This window comes from Scheffersomyces xylosifermentans, assembly GCF_036884685.1.
Source record: "Scheffersomyces xylosifermentans strain CBS 12540 chromosome Unknown RJT20scaffold_1, whole genome shotgun sequence".
NCBI lineage: Eukaryota > Fungi > Ascomycota > Pichiomycetes > Serinales > Debaryomycetaceae > Scheffersomyces > Scheffersomyces xylosifermentans.
The window spans coordinates 1,392,470-1,411,810 of record NW_027042939.1 but is presented as its reverse complement, the minus strand read 5'-3'; the positions used below and the strand labels follow the sequence as shown (position 1 = coordinate 1,411,810).

The window sequence follows — 19,341 nt, the reverse complement described above, 5'->3', positions numbered from 1 at the left end:
ATTACTTTTCAGCATGTCCAGCTATGCACAATACCTACTACAGCATAGATTTCAATATGTAATAGTATATTTGAGATATATGTACAAGTTATTTATATAGACTTCATACAATGAATGAATATCTACGTAGACATCTATGTCATGTAGACATGAAAGAAGAGCTTTCATACCATTTCATGGTACTGCTACTCTCTATGCTATCAATTAATAATAGGAGGAATCTACTCTCTTTGTCTGTGATATGGTCCTGATTTAATTTTTGACATGCTTTACCTGCTTCGAGTTGTACGCCAACGGCTCTTCTCTCACTGGAATCCAGTCTTTCTTCTTCAACTGTCTTTCGTCTTCTTGAATAAATTTACCAGGATACAATATTCTTTCATCCACAGGATCCAAGTTTGTTTGTGGGTTCTCTACATCTTTAATTAAACCATTTTCTCTTTTCTTTCCCTTCAAGAAAGCTTTGATCTCTGCAAAGCAGTACATACACATGAAATGTGATCTCTTCACATTACCACAGGCTGGGCACCTTACCAAATTGTTCAAAGGCTGCACTTGCTTGTCTCCTGGCGTATATAACTTGGTTCTGTGTCTTCTCTTCGACATCTTCTTCTTAGGAGCTGCTCTTAAAATGGTACCATTGTCAACCATGAATGGCGGTTGGCCATTGTTATTTTCTATTTGTTCTTTCAACTCTTTCAATCTCTTGTCTTGTGAGAGAGAATCTCTTCCCAAGCTCAGCAAACCAGGCAAGTTCAAGCCTACGGTGAGGCGTGGCAACCATCCCAATAAGGTCTGATTCACAAATGGGAGTGAACCACCAAGTCGTAACGATAAAGACATAATGTTGTGTATGTGGTTACCCTGTAAATAGGTAGTAAAAGTCAACTTTTCACTGTCTTGGTTATTTCTTCACCATTGTTAACAGTTCAAAATCGAAATTTTTTTTCAGGGGACTCACGTGACTGAAAGCCAAATTGACAAAAAGAAGCGCTACCAATAAAAATGAAAAATGAAATTGATGCTACCATATTGGATAATCTGACGCTTTTTTTTTTACGACTTTTACGACGGTGTGTCAAACACATGGTAGCATAGCTTGATAGCATAGCTTTAGCATATGTCTTTCGTAACCTGGTTTTTCGGTTTTGATCTTCTTGGTAGGGTCAAATATGTCCACGGGAACATGTAAACTTCTTAAGCTCAAGCAAGACTTTTCTCAAATTTACTTTACCATATTGAAGGCGTCGCTTTTATATACGGATAGTATTTTCTGCCCGACTCTAGTGATTTTTCACAAGGCACCACCATATTCTGTCTCTCGCCGTAAGCGAAAAACCCTTTTTTGGTGAGGCTATTTACCATACTTTATTTTTTATTACTACAACTGTCAACCAGGAGACACCCCCAGGAGATAAGACCAAGAACACCAGACTAGCCCAAAAGTCACAATAAAATATTCTGAACCTAATAACAACAGTTTCCAGCCCCATCCACACTCCAACGTTACTTTTTACTTTTAATCCCCCCACAACACTGAAACAATCACAACAAACAACTCTCCTAAACAAGATCTACAGTTCCAACCCCCAATGCACCTTTCTGCCCAATTCTCCCTACATCAACACTCTGGCGCTACCACGTACCATACAAATCGTCGCTAATTTCTCCTACCACCAGTCGTGCCACCACCGTCTTTTCCAGGTTTACACGCGCCTCCAAATTGCAAGTGAAACATAAACAGAAAAAGACACCAACAGAACAGCTGTCACCACAGAATTGTTTGTACTCTTTCTTCTTCTCTTGTCAGGATCATTACCCTATAACTACTCCATCATCCTCACCAACCGTCTCCCTATTTCCCCAGTAGTAATCTAATCAGCAAGATGTCAGCATCCATAGACGAGCCTCAACTCACGCAACCACAGAAGTATGTCGGTTTCGACACTATTACCACCCAGATCGAAAACAGATTGTTGAAGCGTGGTTTCCAGTTCAATGTCATGGTTGTCGGTAGATCGGGTTTGGGTAAGTCCACTCTTATCAACACTCTTTTCTCTGCCGGTTTGGCCCAATCGACTGGTCGTAAGGTTTCCTCTGAGCCTATTGAAAAGACGACTGAGATCAAGGTTAACTCCCACTCTTTGATTGAAAACAACGTCCGCTTGAACATCAACGTTATCGACACACCAGGTTTCGGTGACCAAATCAACAACGAAAAGTGCTGGGAACCATTAGTTAAGTACATTAAGGAACAACACTCTCAATACTTGAGAAAAGAGTTAACCGCCCAAAGAGAGAAATTTATTCCTGACACCAGAGTCCACTGTATCTTGTACTTCATTCCTCCAAATGGAAGGAAGTTGAAGCAATTAGACGTGCTAGCATTAAAGAAATTGTCGGAGATTGCCAATGTCGTTCCAATTATCGCCAAGTCTGACAGTTTGACTCTTGAAGAAAGAGCCGACTTCAAGAAGGTTCTTCAAAACGAATTTATTAAGTACAACTTCAACATTTACCCATACGACAGTGACGATTTGTACCCAGAAGAGAAGCAGTTGAATGAGGACATCAAGTCATTGATTCCTTTCGCTATTGCTGGTTCAGAGACAGAAGTTCAAATTAATGGTGAACTCGTCAAAGGTAGGAAGACCAAGTGGGGTGCCATCAATGTTGAAGATGTCAGTCAATGTGAATTTGTCTTCTTGAGAGACTTCTTGACTAGAACCCATTTGCAAGACTTGATTGAAACTACCGCTGTGGTTCACTACGAAAGCTTCAGATCGAAGCAGTTGATTGCATTAAAGGAAAACGCCTCTAACCCTAACAGACAGTCTGCTCCTATACAATCACAGGTTGTCCCACCATCCACCCAGCCTTCTCAGCAAGACTTGAAGACTCAATCCAGCAACGGTAACCTTTTCGGCTCTACTAGATAATAGAAGCGGTGGATGGAGATGATCTCGCGCTTATAACTTAGATTATCAGAGTAATATTCTGATAGGTTAGATGTATCTGGTTAACTGGTTATGTAATGTGTATGGCTATAATCTGTTTCCGATTAGAATCAATGGATGAGCGCCTTTGCGAGTGCCATTGTTAGATAAGTATTAGCAGCTAATCCCTATTTATTGTTGCAACCCTCCTACCTGTTTGGTAAGTCCCTTTATTTCGCATTTGTTTCTTGAATGGGCCCTTTATATCAGAGTATACTAGAAATGTATAGTTTGCCGAATTAGATGTAGAGTAAGATTATGAGATGTTGTAATGCAGAGTGTAAAGCACATTTTTATTAAATATGGTAGAAATGGAGTCCTTCCGGCCCCAAATGGACGATTGCAACACTTCCCGCTAACAAGTGCAACATTAAAATGGAGCGCTCAAGGTCCAGTGCTTCCTAATGCACAATAAGTGAATTTTATCCAATGGGCAATGTAGACTACAGTAAGTAGTAATTTTGTAAAACCACATTTAAAAACTCTGATTCCTACTTATTGAGCTATTGTCAAGGAGTATATAGTCAATGTGGGCTTTTCTTTATTGTCGGAGAGGGATGGAGAAACAAATCTATACATTCTAATTTTTATGAAAATTAAATTTGACTTAAATTTGCAACAATTTACTATAAAATATAACACCTCACACTAAAATAATCACACTTGAGACGTAAGTTCACCAACACAAATTTCCCACCTAGTTCCCTAACAATGTCTATCAATTTCTATCAATATCACCAACTGCACTATATAATATAACCAATCCACCCCAATCACAACTCTCTTCACTCCTCCATCATATTCTTTCCCCCCTGACTCCAATATTCACTATCCTGATCCCCTCTATTATTCCCATTATTTAGGTGCAAATTCTGTAACATTTTTTCGCAGGCATATTTTAATTGGAAACGCGTTTCTTCAAGTTCTTCGCGAGCTTCTCCATAGTTAATTTATGTGATTGGAGTTAGTGATCTTTTCTTTTGTATGATAGTATGCTAGATTACTGCTAGATTATTGCTACAAGTTAGAAGAGTGGTCTAGAGACATTGAATATAATAATAATTATAATAGTAGTTATAATAGTAATAAGAAGAAGTCATGGGTGTTAAAGGTATGTCATTGAGTTGAAGTCATCGTTGTGATGCCCTGTGATAGTAGGAAATATAATGAAAATCATTCTGGAAGCATCTGTGATCACAGCTCCATCAAGTATTTTGCTAATGCTAACATATCTTTGTAGGTCTCAACCAGCTCATTAAAGAGCATTCGCCTTCGGCATTCAAGGAATTCCAATTGAAGAACTTATTCGGAAGAAAAGTAGCCATCGATGCCTCAATGTGCTTGTACCAGTTCTTGATCGCAGTCAGACAATCCGATGGTCAGCAATTAACCAACGAAAACGGAGAGACAACCTCTCATTTATCGGGTATGTTCTACAGAACAATCAGAATGGTCGAGAACAATATCAAGCCAGTTTACGTGTTTGACGGAAAACCACCAGTTCTAAAGGGTGGAGAACTCGAAAAGAGGTTGTTGAGACGTGAAGAGGCGCAAAAGCAAATCGACTCCATTAAAGACACTGGAACTGTAGATGAAGTCATGAAATTTGAGAAGAGACTCGTTAGAGTATCAAGAGAACAAAATGACGAGGCCAAAAAGCTTTTGGAATTGATGGGAATACCTTATGTTAACGCCCCATGTGAAGCTGAAGCACAATGCGCAGAGTTAGCGAGAGGCGGAAAGGTTTTTGCAGCTGCTTCCGAAGATATGGATACCCTTTGTTACGAGCCACCATTCCTCTTAAGGCATTTGACCTTCGCTGAAGCTAGAAAGATGCCAATTGATCAAATAACATATTCAGAAGCAATTGCTGGTTTGGAAATGACTAAAGATCAGTTCATCGATTTGTGTATTCTTTTGGGATGTGATTACTGTGAAACAATAAAGGGTGTTGGGCCAGTGACGGCGTACAAATTAATTAAAGAACATGGTTCTTTAGACAATATCATAAAGCACATCGAAGACAATCCTGGCGGTAAGCTTAAAGTACCAGAAAACTGGCCGTACGATGAAGCAAGAGAGTTATTTAAGCACCCAGAAGTGACCGAGGCAAAAGATATCACGTTAAAGTGGAAGGAACCCGACGTGGACGGCCTTGTCGCTTATATGGTGGGAGAGAAAGGATTTAGCGAAGATAGAATCAGAAGTGGTGCCGAAAAGTTAAAGAAGGGATTGAAAACAGGTGTTCAAGGTAGATTGGATGGTTTCTTCCTGGTCGTGAAACCTGCCGCTGTTGCCGCTGACAAAAAGAGAAAACCAGACGCAAAAGCGTCCAAAAATGCTAAGAAGACTAAGAGAAAGTGATCAAGTAATCCAATAGGCAAATTAAGATTGGTGTATATGATAAGAGTTCTACAATTTGACCTTTAAAAAGTTGATTAAAGAAGGACCCTCAATCATCTACACGTGTAAAGTAGTTAACTATTTTCATGTATAATATAAAACAGTATAAAGTTCTATTCTACATCAGATACTAGATCTATTTCTTGAAGGTGGCATACCAATTCAGTTTTCCTAATCTCTAGGCTTCTTCTTCTTCTCGGCTTCAGCAGCCTTTTCAGCTTCAATTTCATCCACGTACTTCTTAATCTCATCAACACTTAACTTTTGAATTACATTTCCTGCCTTCAACACAGATACTTCAATATTCTTTGCTCCTGTTTGCACTACTTCTAACAATGACTTGATAGTCAACTTTATCGTTTGCTCGTCGGACAAATCTTCTTCGTAATGCTTCTCCAAGAACTCTCTGACAGTTTTGGACGATCTACCGATAGCATGTGCCTTCCAAGCATTGTATACTCCAGAAGGCTCAGTCTGGTATAATCTTGGTACAGTGTCATTACTGTCGAAGCCGGCGATGATAGTGGCAATTCCAAATGGTCTCACACCTCCTGATTGTGTATATTTCTGTTGTACTCCGGCAACGTATTTCGTCAAGTATTCGATTGAAACGGCATCTTCCAATGTCAAACGATGTGATTGAGCCTCTACTCTCGCCTTGTCTACAAGGATTCTAGCGTCAGCATTCAAACCAGCAAACGCCAACAATGCATGGTTGTCGATTTTACAGATCTTGGATGGTGTGATACGAGGGTCTTGGAGCTTTAAAGTGGTTCTTTTCTCACAGCCCAACACTACTGACTCTTTACCTTTTACTCCTACTGCACATGTACCTCTCTTGACTGCTTCGGAAGCATATTCAACCTCTATAAGTGTGTTAGTATGTTTATTCTTTCAAGTGCTGGGGTCATGGAAAGCGTATCAGAAATAATACTATTGATTTTGAATAGATAAAATAGGAAAATCCAAATCCTTTATGATACTCTCATCCACTTTAACTTTCAATTCCAATACTATATCTTCAACCCACATAGTTCTCCGATTCTTTCCTCGTTCTTTCTTATTCTTTACTTACGGAAAACATGTCCATCTGGTCTACAACATTAGTTAGTATATTTGTCTCATGTGGTGGCGATTACACCAATTCATATACCGCAATTTTGCCCAATTGACCATGATACATACGAGAAAATGGATAAAGCACTATCGTAGCCACTCATTATATATAAACTATAGTATTTGTCAACTAGATATTGTGACCTGTTAGGAGTATTCTTAACTTACAGTTCTTCAGATTAATAGCATTCCTCGACCGATTTGCCTCTTAAAATGCGACATTTACTGGTTGATGATATGAGACATTTTACCATCATCAATGAATGTCGCATTATTGCAGCTCTTCTTGTCTTGTTAAGTGAAGGCGAGTAGACGTGAGGAATACTGGAGTGTTGTTTGATGGCTTATTTATTGGAATAGTTGTTTTGTTGAATGGAGAGGTACAACCGACTTACAGATATTGGGTTAAATAATTAACTAATTGGGAAGAATAATTGTACTATATATTGACATTACAGTTATTGGCATTGCAGTTGTTTTTTTGCATTTATATGAATCACTTATACACCAACACTTAAGTATACTACTTTTGACTTATTACACGTCATATATATTAATAAAGTGAGAAGTAGAAAAAGAACTAAACCTATCAGCCGACTTATATTATAATAGAAAGATCAAATCAAAATGGCTCCTAAGAAACCGAATCAACAGAAAAAGGCACCTAAAGTGATCCCACATAAAGACAATTACGCAAGAGTAACATATCTTTATCAAGCCGCTAATCTCTTCTCAGCAAGTCCTAAATACGAGGTTCTTTCTCGTGGGTTGGCGAGAACACTAGACCTTGTTTCGAAAAAGACCGTTCTAAAGCTATCTCCTGAGCTCAAACGTACTCTTTGCAAGAAATGCAATTCGGTATTGATCCCAGGCTTGAGCGTCTCAATATATATAGAGAATCTCTCGAAACTGAAAGCTCCACACAATGACTCCCTTATACATAAATGTTTGAAATGTCATGAGATTAAGAGATTTCCGGTCGGTAAAAATAGAGCTTACGTGGTGTTTGCTGAGAGAGACGATGTACGATCTGACGCTAAGTGATCATCTAACTTCACTTACTACCACCATGTTCCAACCACTGGCAACAAGTATGAACCATCACGCCTGCAAAATAGAGAAAAAGGCGAAGACAACATCATTAATATTGCATTTTTTTTATTGGGTAATATATTATATATTCATCGTGAGTTATATTTATGAAGCAGTTAAGTTATTGTATGTTTCGTTCTATCTACTCTTTTGGGCCAATCATCTTCTCTGGCTTGACCCACTCCTCAAATTCCTCAGAGGTCAACATCTCCAACTCCAAACAAGACTCCTTCAATGTGATTCCCTTCTTGTGAGCGTTCTTAGCGACCTTGGATGCATTGTCATAACCGATCTTAGGATTCAAAGCAGTAACCAACATTAATGATTCGTTTAATACCTTAGCAATTTTTTCCTTATTGGCAATTATTCCTTCAACACAATTAATTCTGAAAGATTTCGAAGCATCGCCGAGCAATCTGACTGAGGTTAATAAGTTGTAAGCCATGACAGGCTTGAAAACGTTCAATTCAAATTGACCAGAAGCACCTGCGAAAGTGATAGTTGTGTTGTTACCCATAACCTGAGCACATACCATAGTCATAGCCTCACACTGGGTTGGGTTGACTTTGCCTGGCATGATAGAAGATCCCGGCTCGTTTTCTGGAAGCGATAACTCTCCGTAGCCACACCTTGGACCAGATCCCAAATATCTGATATCATTAGCAATCTTAAACAAGGAAACAGCGACAGTATTTAAAGCACCGGAAGCTTCTACAAACGCATCATGTGCAGCTAAAGCTTCGAATTTATTTGGAGCAGTCTTGAATTCCAAACCAGTCAACTTAGATACCTCAGCTGCAACTTTGACGTCAAATCCCTTCCTGGTGTTAAGACCAGTACCAACAGCAGTACCTCCTTGTGCCAAAAGTGCCAATCTTGGTAAAGTCTGCTCGATTCTTTGGATTCCGAAAGCAATCTGTTGAACATAACCGGAGAATTCTTGTCCCAAAGTTAAAGGAGTTGCGTCTTGCAAGTGGGTTCTACCGATCTTAATGATATCATTGAACTCTTTGGCCTTCTTGTCAAAAGCATCGTGTAAATCTTTCAATTTTGGTAATAACTGGTTTGAAATTTCCGTCACTGCTGCGATGTGCATAACAGTTGGGAAAGTATCATTGGAAGATTGAGACATATTGACATGGTCATTTGGATGCACTGGCTTCTTCGAACCCATAACTCCACCTAAAATCTCAATGGCACGGTTAGAAATGACTTCATTGGCGTTCATGTTAGATTGAGTACCAGAACCGGTCTGATAAACCACTAAAGGGAAGTGTGCAGTTAATTTACCTTCAGCTACTTCAGTAGCAGCTTCTCTAATGGCGGCTGCTAATTTTGGGTCCAAAACTCCGAGATCTTCGTTGACGGTGGCTGCAGCTTTTTTCAAGATACCAAAAGCTTTAACAATCGGTTCGGGCATTCTGATGTCACCGATATCGAAGTTTCCCAAAGATCTTTGGGATTGGGCTCCCCAGTATTTGTCACTGGCGACAGTGATTTCACCAAAGGCATCGGTCTCAATTCTAGTTGCAGCAGCGGACATTGCGAAATACTTTAACGGCAAATGGCTGTCGAATTTTATACTTTGCAATGAAAAAGGGTTAAAAAAAATCGAAAAATCTCTACAGTTTTATAACTTCAATACAGCAATGGCATACGAAAGAATCAACTAATGAAATCCTCTGCATTGGTCTATATAAGTATGGGCATTCTCCATCGGAGAAATTCAGCCGCAGGGTATCGGAGTCTAATTTTCTGATGCGACAGTACGGTAGTGCATTCCGAGCCTAACGGGTTAGACCCGGCCACTCGTGGAGGTGAAGGTGGAGAGGGGCGGAGATAGTAGATGAAACCCGGGAGAAAAGTAGTGATTAAATGGATGTCAGACCACACAATAGAGGTTATTCCAGGCGTGGAATGCGAAACAATATATATATATATATATATATATATATATATATATGTATATTAGATAGTGAAGATCCTTTGGTGATATCATATTGTATGGTGTATTTATTAATTAATACATAGTCTGAATGTATGGTTCACTATGCACTAGCATTAATATTCTGTCCTGTAAATAACTAGAAAAAGTTACGCTCTTGTCGGCAACGAGTTCCGCGCACACTATAGGTACAACAGATGCAAATACCTTACTATCCTTCACTATAGTGGGATATGATACTGAGACTATCAACGACAGTATGGCAATGTCAATTCTAATACGATCTTCACAAATTAATATTTCTTTATACATCATTTTGCTATTTAATTGTATAGGCTATTTATAGGTATTTTGAAGCGAAATCCTCTAGATTTGACATGGGAATTGTGATGTGCATGTTAATTGCAATGGCTATAGCAAACTTCATTTTGTCTCTATCACGACTCTGACTCTGTTAGCTAATTATTGCAGCTTGATTCATGGCTATATTTGCTCAGCAGAATACTTCATAAGAAGCGACCCTGTTGTTGTCTCTGTGCTTTCTGCTCAATTCTCCTGACAGGTTGAACCTTGGCCCCAACCCAGTTGTACTTGAATCCAATCTCATGGGCCAATATTTCTCCAAATCCCAACATCATTCCGTTTATGAATGGCAAAATCAAATTGATTGCCCCCTTCTTTAATATGTCGAACAAATTTAATGATAATTGTGCTTTAGTTTCAGGTTCTTCCCTACTTTGCTCAATCAAAGCTTCTGTTCTCAATATATCTAAGTTATTAACCAATTCATCCGATGACAATTGGGCTTCCAAAACGATTAAGTCGTTTTCTTCTGTGGCCTCATCTACGTCTTCGGGCACTGCTCCTTGTTCTACCTCAGTTCTGTCTGATACATTAGAACCCCCAAAGATAACCTTTTCCATCCTCTCAACTGCATCAATCACATCTTGATCTGCCAGCACGGTCTCTATACTCTCCACACCGTATGACGTATCTGGGAGTGGTGCTCGTTGCACTTTCTCATCATTGGCTAATACTGACATCGTGATATTTGCGGGAGCTCACAAAAATAACCAAAAGTAGTAACAATATTTCTATAGTAGTAACCCTGTTAACTATCAATTCACTCACTTTATATATTCAACACGATTCAATTAGCTGTTTATCCTCCCAGAATCGTCATGTTGCCCTCCGAAATCAGGACAATTGAGACGCTCAAGCAATTACGTTAATAGTTCGCATTACCGGGGATTGTGGCCACGTGACTTAACGGATGCAAAAACGATGTCGGAATTGGTTGGACTTATGGTATTGCAAAACTATTATTACTTCTATTATAAACGCTATGTACTACTGAGTGAAGCACGGTAAACTATATCTTATATATATATATATATATATATATATATATTCTTTATGCAATGAAACAGAACTGAAAGGAGTGGATAAGAAAGTTGGAAATTTTAACGACAACCTGGTATCTCTGAATTCACGTTACTTAGACCTTCTTGACTCCTACAGATTTCTTCTCCTTTAATCTCTTTTCAGTCAATGCAGCAATAATGGCAGCTCCAGCTCCAGATCCGTCTTCAGCTGGAACAATAATAATTGGGTCCTCTTTAGTTTCCCACTGGAATACGTCTCTTAATCCCTTGGCTGCTCTCTCCTTGAATCCTGGGTACTTGTTGTAAACGGAACCATCCGCAGCACAGTGCGCCGTTTTGTAGCCTCTCTTCTTACAAATGGCAGCAATACCACAGATAGCTAATCTAGCAGATCTCTCACCAATCTTTTCAGCTAAAGCACGGATGATTTTTCTCTCAGCTGAGGTAGTTTGAATTCCTAAAACGCTCTGAAACAAGTCTTGAACATCAGATAAGTTCTCATATGGGTCCTCCTCAATCTTAGCTGGGAAAGAAGTATCTAAAATGAAGGCTTGCTTTAATTTGGTCAAGTCCTGGCCCTTAAAGATTTTATCTCTAGCACACAAGTCCAACAAGACCAATCTCAAAACTTCTCCCAAATAGTAACCAGAGATCATCTTTTCGAAGGATTGTTGTCCTGGTCTTGGAGATTGTTCGTCAATGATAAGATCGTACTTGGTTCTTGGTAGAACGGCATGCTCATTGTCAAAAGCTCCGTATTCACAGTTGATAGCCATAGGTGAGTCAGGCTTGATATCGCTATCTAACCGACCCTCCAACTTTGGGATGTCACCACAAACGTCGTAATAAGCACCATTACAACCAGTTCCAAAAATTAAACCCATCTTGGTTTCAGGATCAGTGTACATGGAGGCAACTAAAGTACCAGTTGTATCATTAATCAATGCTACAACATCAATAGGTACTTTACGTTTCTCGATGGCGCATTGAAGCATAGGGACAACATCATGGCCTTCGACATCTTCAATATCGAACCCCTTAGTCCATCTCTGTAAATAACCCTCTTTAATGGAGTTCTGAGAGGCAGGGAAACTAAAGGTAAAGCCTAAAGGCAATGGCTCGCTGACACCGTGTGGGAACTCTTCGTCGACAAATTTTTTCAAGCACTCGGCGATGAAGTCCCACAAATCTTCGCTCTTGGCAGTTCTCATGGTAGAAGGCAATGGGTATTTGGATTGAGTTGTGTCGAAATCTCTGTTTCCGCCCAATTTGACCAAGACAACACGTAAATTGGTTCCTCCCAAGTCAATGGCCAAGTAGTCACCTGTTTCTTTACCGGTAGGGAAGTCCAAGACCCAACCTGGAATCATGGGGATGTTTCCACCGGATTTGCTTAAACCCTTGTCCAACTCGGTAACGAAATGGTCGGTGATTTTTTGCAACGTTTCGGCGCTAACCGTGAAGAGCTCTTCGAACTTGTGGAGTTCGGCCAACAAATCCTCAGGAACGTCGAGGTACGAGCCTTTTCTGTGTTGAGGTGGTTTTGGGCCTAAATGAACCATTGTAGCTGTATATATAAGAAGGTAACTTATCTAATTGAAAAAGTGCAAGTCGCTAAATCAGATAGTAGAAATTACCAAATGATATCTAAATTATCTACGATGAAGAACCCGGCTCTGATTTATATGAGAACAGCAATTGCAACCAGAAAAGAAATGTAGTAACAAAAGAATATATGTAGTAACAAAACTATAACGCGGTTGAGCACCTCCGTTGGAAATGCTAATTACTTTTGTTGAAAACTGCTATCTTTATATACGGAGAACTCTCACGCTCGCAATTCTGGCCGTGGTGAGATTGTGCAAGTCTGCAAAAACCCAATTTTCCGAGTCTCCTCCACTTTATGCAATGTGTTATGGTTTGAGTTGGTCAATGCCTCCATTCCGTCACTAGCAATCGTAAGGGTAAAAAAAAAAAAATCTTACCCCAAGAATTAAGTATGGATTCGGGTGACGGGTCACATCTTGGAGATGCCGTTGGTCTTTTCATGTCGCCGAAGATCTGGTGGTGGCCCCAACAGCACAGAGGTCTCTCTCCTGCCTTCTTGCGCTGGGGAAGAAAATATCGATGAGAGAGAGAATGGTTCTATGCAAGAAGCTACAAGCCTTGAACGGGAAATTCTACGGTGTCGGAGTAGCCGCAGGGACAACTCAATTGGCGAGTTAGCAACAGTTAGGCCGCAAATTATTCCACAGAGGAACTTTCACCGCGACGAAGAGTGCTATGTCTACACTGAGGAGAAACGCACTTCGTGGTGGAGTGGACATAGGTGGATTGAATATATTACAGTGAAGTCCGACTCTAGAGAAGCAGAGAAGTGGGCATATTGTATTTAGAGGGCAACCCATTCGTATAACAACGGCCTATTTAGTGCTGAGTGCTTCTACATGAGAATGTAATGACAATAATTTGCTTAACATATGATCTGCTGTTGACATTCCTTAACATAAGATGATTCCATATTTACAGGCACCCATGGATTCTAACCCATTAAGTACATATGCGTCAAAAGTTTTTCCGGTATCAGGAGACGCTCATGAGACCACTACATAACCGACTTAGGCGAAGTTACCTGAATTTTGAATTGATCCGGCTATCAGTACAAATGTTACTGTTCGGTAATTTCTGAAGGCTATAGTGGAAACCACCAACAGGGCCAATGAATTCAGGGCCAATGAATTATAATTCCTACATTGTGGACCCACTTCGCGTATTAACCCAAAGTATCTGTTTATCTGATTCGTATGTAAGCTCCTATTATTTCTATAAATTATTGTAAATTCGCTTAATTTTTGGAGCTCATGTACCCTTCCTTACAAGCCAGTCTGTACAAGTGTCACCATTCGTCCCAATCATTCCTCTAAATAAATTCTTGCCAGAATACTTGATAAACTGACGATCTGTCATTAAATCCATATTTTTAGTCATATTTACCACATCTCCCTTGTCGTTTCATCAAATCTCTTCATTGCTTCACCTACATTGACCAAATCTTCCTTGATATGATCCACATATTGGTTCATTTCTTCAAAATTCTGCTTCCGATAAAGGATATCTCTTGAACTTTTGCTCACATCCTCGTCATCAAAGAAGGAATTTAACTTCTCTTGCTTCAACTTACTCTTCTCATGTCTTTTCTTTATCTTCTCACTTTCTGCAGAATTCAGCTCCGCAATTGACCCCATTAAATCTTCCCTTGGGTTGCTCGTTGACGACGTTGTCGGTATAAGGTTCAAACTCGAAGTCCTGGGGTTTGCACTGGCGAGTTGGCGCAGTCTTTCCTTGTTACCGATGTCATTGAAATGCTGCGACGACATTGTATCCAATAACTTGTTCTGCAGTTCCTTTAATTTGGCCAATTCCTCATTAAACTTCTCGTTAAAGAATGAACCTTTCTGCCTCACTTGATTAGCCATTTTCTTGACATCGTCTAGTACATCGATTTGCGTCCAGAGTTTATCCAGATACGATACACTGGGTCTAGTGCTAGGTATTTTATCTATTGTTCTTAAACTTGGAGTATCATTTCCAAAAGTGTTGCTATTCGGATTTGTATTTGTATTTGTGTAGAGATCGGTGTTATTTGTGTTTGTTCTCGATAGCCGTAAGCCTGACGATCCGGATCGGTTTGTTTTAGTGTTACTCAAGAACTGGGGCGTCAAATTCGAAGTGTTTGAAGCAACAGAGTTCGAGTACGAATGCCTAGGCACAAGTAGTTTATTGCCTGGAGCGCTGGATACACTTGAAAAGGCGTTGTTGCCGCTCATTATACCTGTATTTATATATTGAGTTCTACTTTAACTTGTATGATAAAGAACTACTATATGTTTCAGTAATAACCTACTACTTTCATATACAACTGTGTTTGCATACAACCCTATGTAGGTGCTTATTACATAATCAGTACTTTCAACAGTGTATACGCAGTATGTAGGTCTTCAAGGAAACTATGGCATAAACATATATATATATATATGATATATATAACAGTGCTACAGATATTATTAAGCAAGATATCTGGTATATACTGCTGTTGCCGTTCTTATTGATGTTGGAAACAAGTCGTGGATCGTCAAGGTCACCAACACCGGATGTTCCCTTGGAACTACGGTCCCGATTTCGTAGTCTCAGCCCTCGTCCACCTTTTCCTCATGATTTGCTCCTGAGAGGACGGTCTACTCCAATAATACGGCGGCTGCAACAGCCATGGAAGAAGTTGCTATTTCTAAACCAAAGATTTCCTGACAACTACACAGATTCATCGTTTCTTTCTCAATTGAAGCGAAATACTGCTGTAGCGAATTATTCCTATGTCAAATTAGTACAAGACTTCTCATTAATAGTCTTTTACATTTCGAGTCTTCTCTTGGTTGTACTTATGTTTACCGGGATCTACCTTTACCAGTGGAGTTCGATGCTCCCTACTTTGGCAAGCAGTGTATTGTCTATTTTAGGCTTTATAACACTCAGAATAAGCGAAGGAGACTCCAGAGGAGAGTCTAAAACCAAAGAAAAGTTGAACATGAAGTCGTTCATCTTAATCATTTTCATTCTACTTATTCTTTCTCCGGTGTTAAAGTCATTGACGAAGTCATCATCGTCAGACTCCATTTGGGCACTTTCTTTTATCCTTTGCTTGTCCAATACCATCATTTACGACTATTCGATGAGCTCAACGACGCTGGACGTCTCACGCCATCAGTACAAGCCCATAATATCTACAAATATTTCGCTTTCTAATTCAATTGTACTTGCCTCAAGATTGAACTCAACCTCACAGGTATTCTTTTTTGTGCTTTTTGCCATTCAGATGAATATCTTGTTACCGTTATTTGACTACAATGCCCGTCGAAACAAGCTCGTAACATTGCACTGGTTAGTGTATTTTGTCTTGTTCAATCTAGTGAACTACTTAATCACCCACCTATTAGGAGTCAAATTCTTATTGTATTGGTTAGTTTGTGTCATTGGCATAGTCTTTCTAATGCCTGCGTATTTCTTATTTCTTCAGAAGTATAAGAATGAGCTCCAAGGGCCATGGGATATAGCCAAACCTGTCATCAATGCTAATTGATAGTATGTAACACTTGTATATATGCATTCATACCGTCCAATGGAAATTCTATTAATACTATTTAATTCTATTAATACTATTTAATACTATTTATTACTATAAAGCCTAACTGCCAACGACGATTTATGGAAATATGGTAACAATTAAGAAGATTATTATTATTATTATTGAGCACGCGACTATTTTGCAGCTTTTAACCACTTCAAGAACATAAGACATATATATGTATTATCATAGAATACCTTGACAACTCTAGAGAAAAAGCAATTTGTTTTTTATGATTTTACCTAATAAACAAATATATGACCCGCCCCCAATCATCTTTCACTCTTACATCTTTCCACTCTTACATTTGTTTGACTTGGAACTCTCTATTATCAAGATCCATTCTGCTCTCTATAGTTGCATTAAATGTCGCATGTCGTAGACTCGTATTCTTTACCCTATGTCGCGTTCACTTCGAAAATACAAATTATGAAAATAACTCTTCAAAGCACTGAACCGTTCAAGTATAACTTCATTGCATTGTCCATCATTAGTATAAGTTGCAAGTGTATATAGTCATCCATGGCTGGCGAAAGTAATACAAATCTGCCCAACGACTTAAAGCAGGGCCAGCTGCTTCCTCCAGCAGGTGGCGATGGCAATCCGGCTTCAGTGCCACAAGCTGGTCAACAAGTCGGACTGAGTGCCCAAAGAACAGCGGCACCGGCTCCTGCTAGACCTGTGCAACCGCGTGGACAGCAACCACTGATCTCACAGGCTGACTTGAACAGAATTGTTCTTGAATACCTTAACAAAAAGGGCTACCACAAGACGGAGTCTATGTTAAGAATGGAATCTTCCAATACACCTACACCAGCTGTGCCTGCTGTTACGCCAGCAACTACCGGTTTAGCTAGTCCTGGAGATATAGGTTCTCCCGCCAATGCAGCCAAGCGTGAGAAGGACTTGAAGGATAAATTAAACAAAAATGACCGCGAATTGAGAGAACTCAGAGAAAGGCAAGCCAGAATAGAAAGAGAATTACGAGAAACACGAGACCGTGAAATCAGATTAGCCAAGGAGAAGGATTTAAGAGAGTTGAAGGATTTAGAAGAAAAGAAAAAGAGGGAAAACGACCCAGACGTGTACTTTACTGCATACTCTATGCTCCGTAAATGGGTTGATACCTCTTTGGATTTGTATAAACCAGAATTATCCCGTGTATTATATCCCATTTTTATACATTGCTTTTTTGAATTAGTTTCGAAGAATTTTATACCGCAAGCTAAGAAGTTCTTCGATAAATTCAAAAGCGATCACGAAGTATTACATGGCGTTGAGTTAAACCAATTGGCAGGTATTTCACTTCCGGACCATTTAAAAGAGAATGAAATGGCATTAGCCTACAGACGCAACAAATATAGAATAGTTGTTTCTAAGACTTCTATGAACTTGCTTCTTTATTTCCTTCACGAAAACGAAGCAGTTGGTGGAGCCATTTTGATCAGAATCATTAACCAGTACTTGGATACTGTCATTTCAAGTGCTAAACTCGACAAAGTAGATCAAGAGGGTGAGGCCAATCCCGAGGAAGGTATTCCACAATACGTGGCTAAGACAAATGAAATAGATAAATTTAATGAGCAAGCAGTTAAACTTGGAAAGCTCCCACTAGAGCCAGATGTCCAGAAAGAAATTGAGGCAGAGCTTAAGGTCAAAGATGAAAAATCAGAGCCCGTGAATGGTAAAACCCTCGTTGAGGAGTTCCTGGAGATGACCAAGCCAGAGGCAGATTCTCCTGCAAGAGAGTCTCTCCCGTTGCCACTTAAAGACTACACAGACATCAGGAGAATGATCCTAGACGTGGAAGATTCTCGTTCTAAGATCAAGTTAGGGGCTTTGCAAGCAAGTGCTCCGTCTGTCTGTATGTACACCTTCCACAACACATCTAACGATATGACATGTATGGACTTCAACGAAGACTCCAACTTGATAGCGGCAGGTTTTCAAGATAGTTTTATCAAGCTCTGGAGCTTAGACGGAAGGCCTCTTAAGTCTGTCTTCAAGAGAGACCGCTACAACTCTGATAATACAAGAAAACTCATTGGTCATAGTGGAGCAGTCTATGGTGTATCATTCTCACCTGATAATAGATATCTTCTCTCTGGTTCGGAAGATAAGACAGTGCGACTCTGGTCTCTTGATTCTTACACAGCCCTTGTTTCTTATAAGGGCCACAATCAACCTATTTGGGATGTAAAGTTTTCCCCATTAGGCCATTATTTCGCTACAGCATCTCATGATCATACTGCTCGTCTATGGGCAACCGACCATATTTATCCCTTGCGTATTTTTGCCGGACACATCAACGACGTTGATTGCGTTGAATTTCACCCAAACTCCAACTATGTGTTCACAGGATCATCTGACAAGAGTTGTAGAATGTGGGACGTTCAAACAGGAAATTGTGTAAGAGTGTTTATGGGACACACCGGACCTGTGAATTGCATGGCCGTGTCTCCCGATGGAAGATGGTTAGCTAGTGCTGGGGAAGACAGTGTGGTAAATATCTGGGATGCAGGATCAGGTAGAAGATTGAAGACAATGAAGGGCCATGGCCGCTCTTCTATTTACTCTTTGGCCTTTTCAAGAGATGGAGGGATTCTTGTGAGTGGCGGAGCCGACAATACGGTCAGAGTATGGGATGTGAAGAGAAATACAAACGATGCTGGACCTGAACCAGAAGTATTCTCTTCTACGGAAAATGGAACAACCAACGGTCTGAGTTCTGCTGAGGTCCGTTCTAAGGCGGTAGAGAAGTCCAACAAGAAGGAAATCATTGCCACTAGCGACCATATGACAGCCTATTTCACAAAGAAGACGCCTGTTTACAAAGTACACTTCACTAGGAGAAACTTGTGCCTTGCAGGAGGTGCATTTATGAGTTGATTGGCATTCGCTACGTATATTATATAACGCTCTGTATTATTACAAAAGGCATACTTTTAAATGCTAAAAATAAATAAAGTTTCGTAGATGTACATGCACTTCTTACATTTGACGTGAGCGAGAGCGAAGCTTGCTCCCATGGTCACAGTATTTTCTAATGTTTGCTAAATAAGAGTGTGGAGATACCTGGTAACTGTGGAATATTATAGAAATATATTGAACAGAATATTGAAATGAAAGGAGTAGCCTAAGTAAAAGGAGTACCCTAAGTAAAAGGAGTAGTCTTTCATGTAGTCGAAATAAGCCTTCCACGTGCATAGGAATGGAGTAGATTGT

General features: G+C 39.8%; 11 protein-coding genes across 11 annotated transcripts; 5 read left to right on the top strand and 6 right to left on the bottom strand. All coding sequences in view use genetic code 12, as the record gives it.

Moving 5' to 3' along the window:
• Nucleotides 1–49: 49 nt before the first annotated feature.
• RJT20DRAFT_124167 (mitochondrial 54S ribosomal protein bL32m) lies at nucleotides 50–1,218 on the bottom strand. The gene has a single exon (XM_064916159.1). The coding sequence runs from the start codon at nucleotides 841–843 to the stop codon at nucleotides 253–255; it is 591 nt and encodes a 196-aa protein (XP_064777078.1). The 5' UTR covers nucleotides 844–1,218; the 3' UTR covers nucleotides 50–252.
• Nucleotides 1,219–1,763: 545 nt separating this feature from the next.
• CDC10 (septin) lies at nucleotides 1,764–3,392 on the top strand. The gene has a single exon (XM_064915665.1). The coding sequence runs from the start codon at nucleotides 1,887–1,889 to the stop codon at nucleotides 2,937–2,939; it is 1,053 nt and encodes a 350-aa protein (XP_064777077.1). The 5' UTR covers nucleotides 1,764–1,886; the 3' UTR covers nucleotides 2,940–3,392.
• Nucleotides 3,393–3,958: 566 nt separating this feature from the next.
• Nucleotides 3,959–5,504, top strand: RJT20DRAFT_124165 (multifunctional nuclease). The gene is made up of 2 exons (XM_064916158.1): nucleotides 3,959–4,107; nucleotides 4,237–5,504. The coding sequence occupies exons 1-2, from the start codon at nucleotides 4,095–4,097 to the stop codon at nucleotides 5,358–5,360; spliced, it is 1,137 nt and encodes a 378-aa protein (XP_064777076.1). The 5' UTR covers nucleotides 3,959–4,094; the 3' UTR covers nucleotides 5,361–5,504.
• On the bottom strand, nucleotides 5,505–6,683 carry PRE6 (proteasome core particle subunit alpha 4). The gene is made up of 3 exons (XM_064916157.1): nucleotides 6,585–6,683; nucleotides 6,475–6,494; nucleotides 5,505–6,265 (listed from the first exon to the last, which is right to left on the bottom strand). The coding sequence occupies exons 1-3, from the start codon at nucleotides 6,617–6,619 to the stop codon at nucleotides 5,571–5,573; spliced, it is 750 nt and encodes a 249-aa protein (XP_064777075.1). The 5' UTR covers nucleotides 6,620–6,683; the 3' UTR covers nucleotides 5,505–5,570.
• A 137-nt stretch (nucleotides 6,684–6,820) lies between these two features.
• RPR2 (ribonuclease P protein subunit) lies at nucleotides 6,821–7,682 on the top strand. The gene has a single exon (XM_064915664.1). It carries the CDS (start codon nucleotides 7,143–7,145, stop codon nucleotides 7,557–7,559), a length of 417 nt encoding a protein of 138 aa, XP_064777074.1. The 5' UTR covers nucleotides 6,821–7,142; the 3' UTR covers nucleotides 7,560–7,682.
• FUM11 (fumarase) lies at nucleotides 7,683–9,573 on the bottom strand. The gene has a single exon (XM_064916156.1). The coding sequence runs from the start codon at nucleotides 9,148–9,150 to the stop codon at nucleotides 7,750–7,752; it is 1,401 nt and encodes a 466-aa protein (XP_064777073.1). The 5' UTR covers nucleotides 9,151–9,573; the 3' UTR covers nucleotides 7,683–7,749.
• Nucleotides 9,574–9,962: 389 nt separating this feature from the next.
• On the bottom strand, nucleotides 9,963–10,895 carry MIM1 (Mim1p). Its single transcript, XM_064915782.1, has one exon. It carries the CDS (start codon nucleotides 10,593–10,595, stop codon nucleotides 10,059–10,061), a length of 537 nt encoding a protein of 178 aa, XP_064777072.1. The 5' UTR covers nucleotides 10,596–10,895; the 3' UTR covers nucleotides 9,963–10,058.
• HXK2 (hexokinase 2) lies at nucleotides 10,881–12,704 on the bottom strand. The gene has a single exon (XM_064916155.1). It carries the CDS (start codon nucleotides 12,497–12,499, stop codon nucleotides 11,051–11,053), a length of 1,449 nt encoding a protein of 482 aa, XP_064777071.1. The 5' UTR covers nucleotides 12,500–12,704; the 3' UTR covers nucleotides 10,881–11,050.
• A 1,223-nt stretch (nucleotides 12,705–13,927) lies between these two features.
• RJT20DRAFT_132174 (uncharacterized protein) lies at nucleotides 13,928–14,764 on the bottom strand (the record flags this gene model as incomplete). Its single annotated transcript, XM_064918114.1, has 1 exon — nucleotides 13,928–14,764. One exon carries the CDS (start codon nucleotides 14,762–14,764, stop codon nucleotides 13,928–13,930), a length of 837 nt encoding a protein of 278 aa, XP_064777070.1.
• A 188-nt stretch (nucleotides 14,765–14,952) lies between these two features.
• GPI2 (phosphatidylinositol N-acetylglucosaminyltransferase) lies at nucleotides 14,953–16,160 on the top strand. Its single transcript, XM_064915772.1, has one exon. The coding sequence runs from the start codon at nucleotides 15,046–15,048 to the stop codon at nucleotides 16,069–16,071; it is 1,026 nt and encodes a 341-aa protein (XP_064777069.1). The 5' UTR covers nucleotides 14,953–15,045; the 3' UTR covers nucleotides 16,072–16,160.
• Nucleotide 16,161: 1 nt separating this feature from the next.
• On the top strand, nucleotides 16,162–19,107 carry RJT20DRAFT_11165 (chromatin modification protein). Its single transcript, XM_064915774.1, has one exon. It carries the CDS (start codon nucleotides 16,639–16,641, stop codon nucleotides 19,003–19,005), a length of 2,367 nt encoding a protein of 788 aa, XP_064777068.1. The 5' UTR covers nucleotides 16,162–16,638; the 3' UTR covers nucleotides 19,006–19,107.
• Nucleotides 19,108–19,341: the final 234 nt, after the last annotated feature.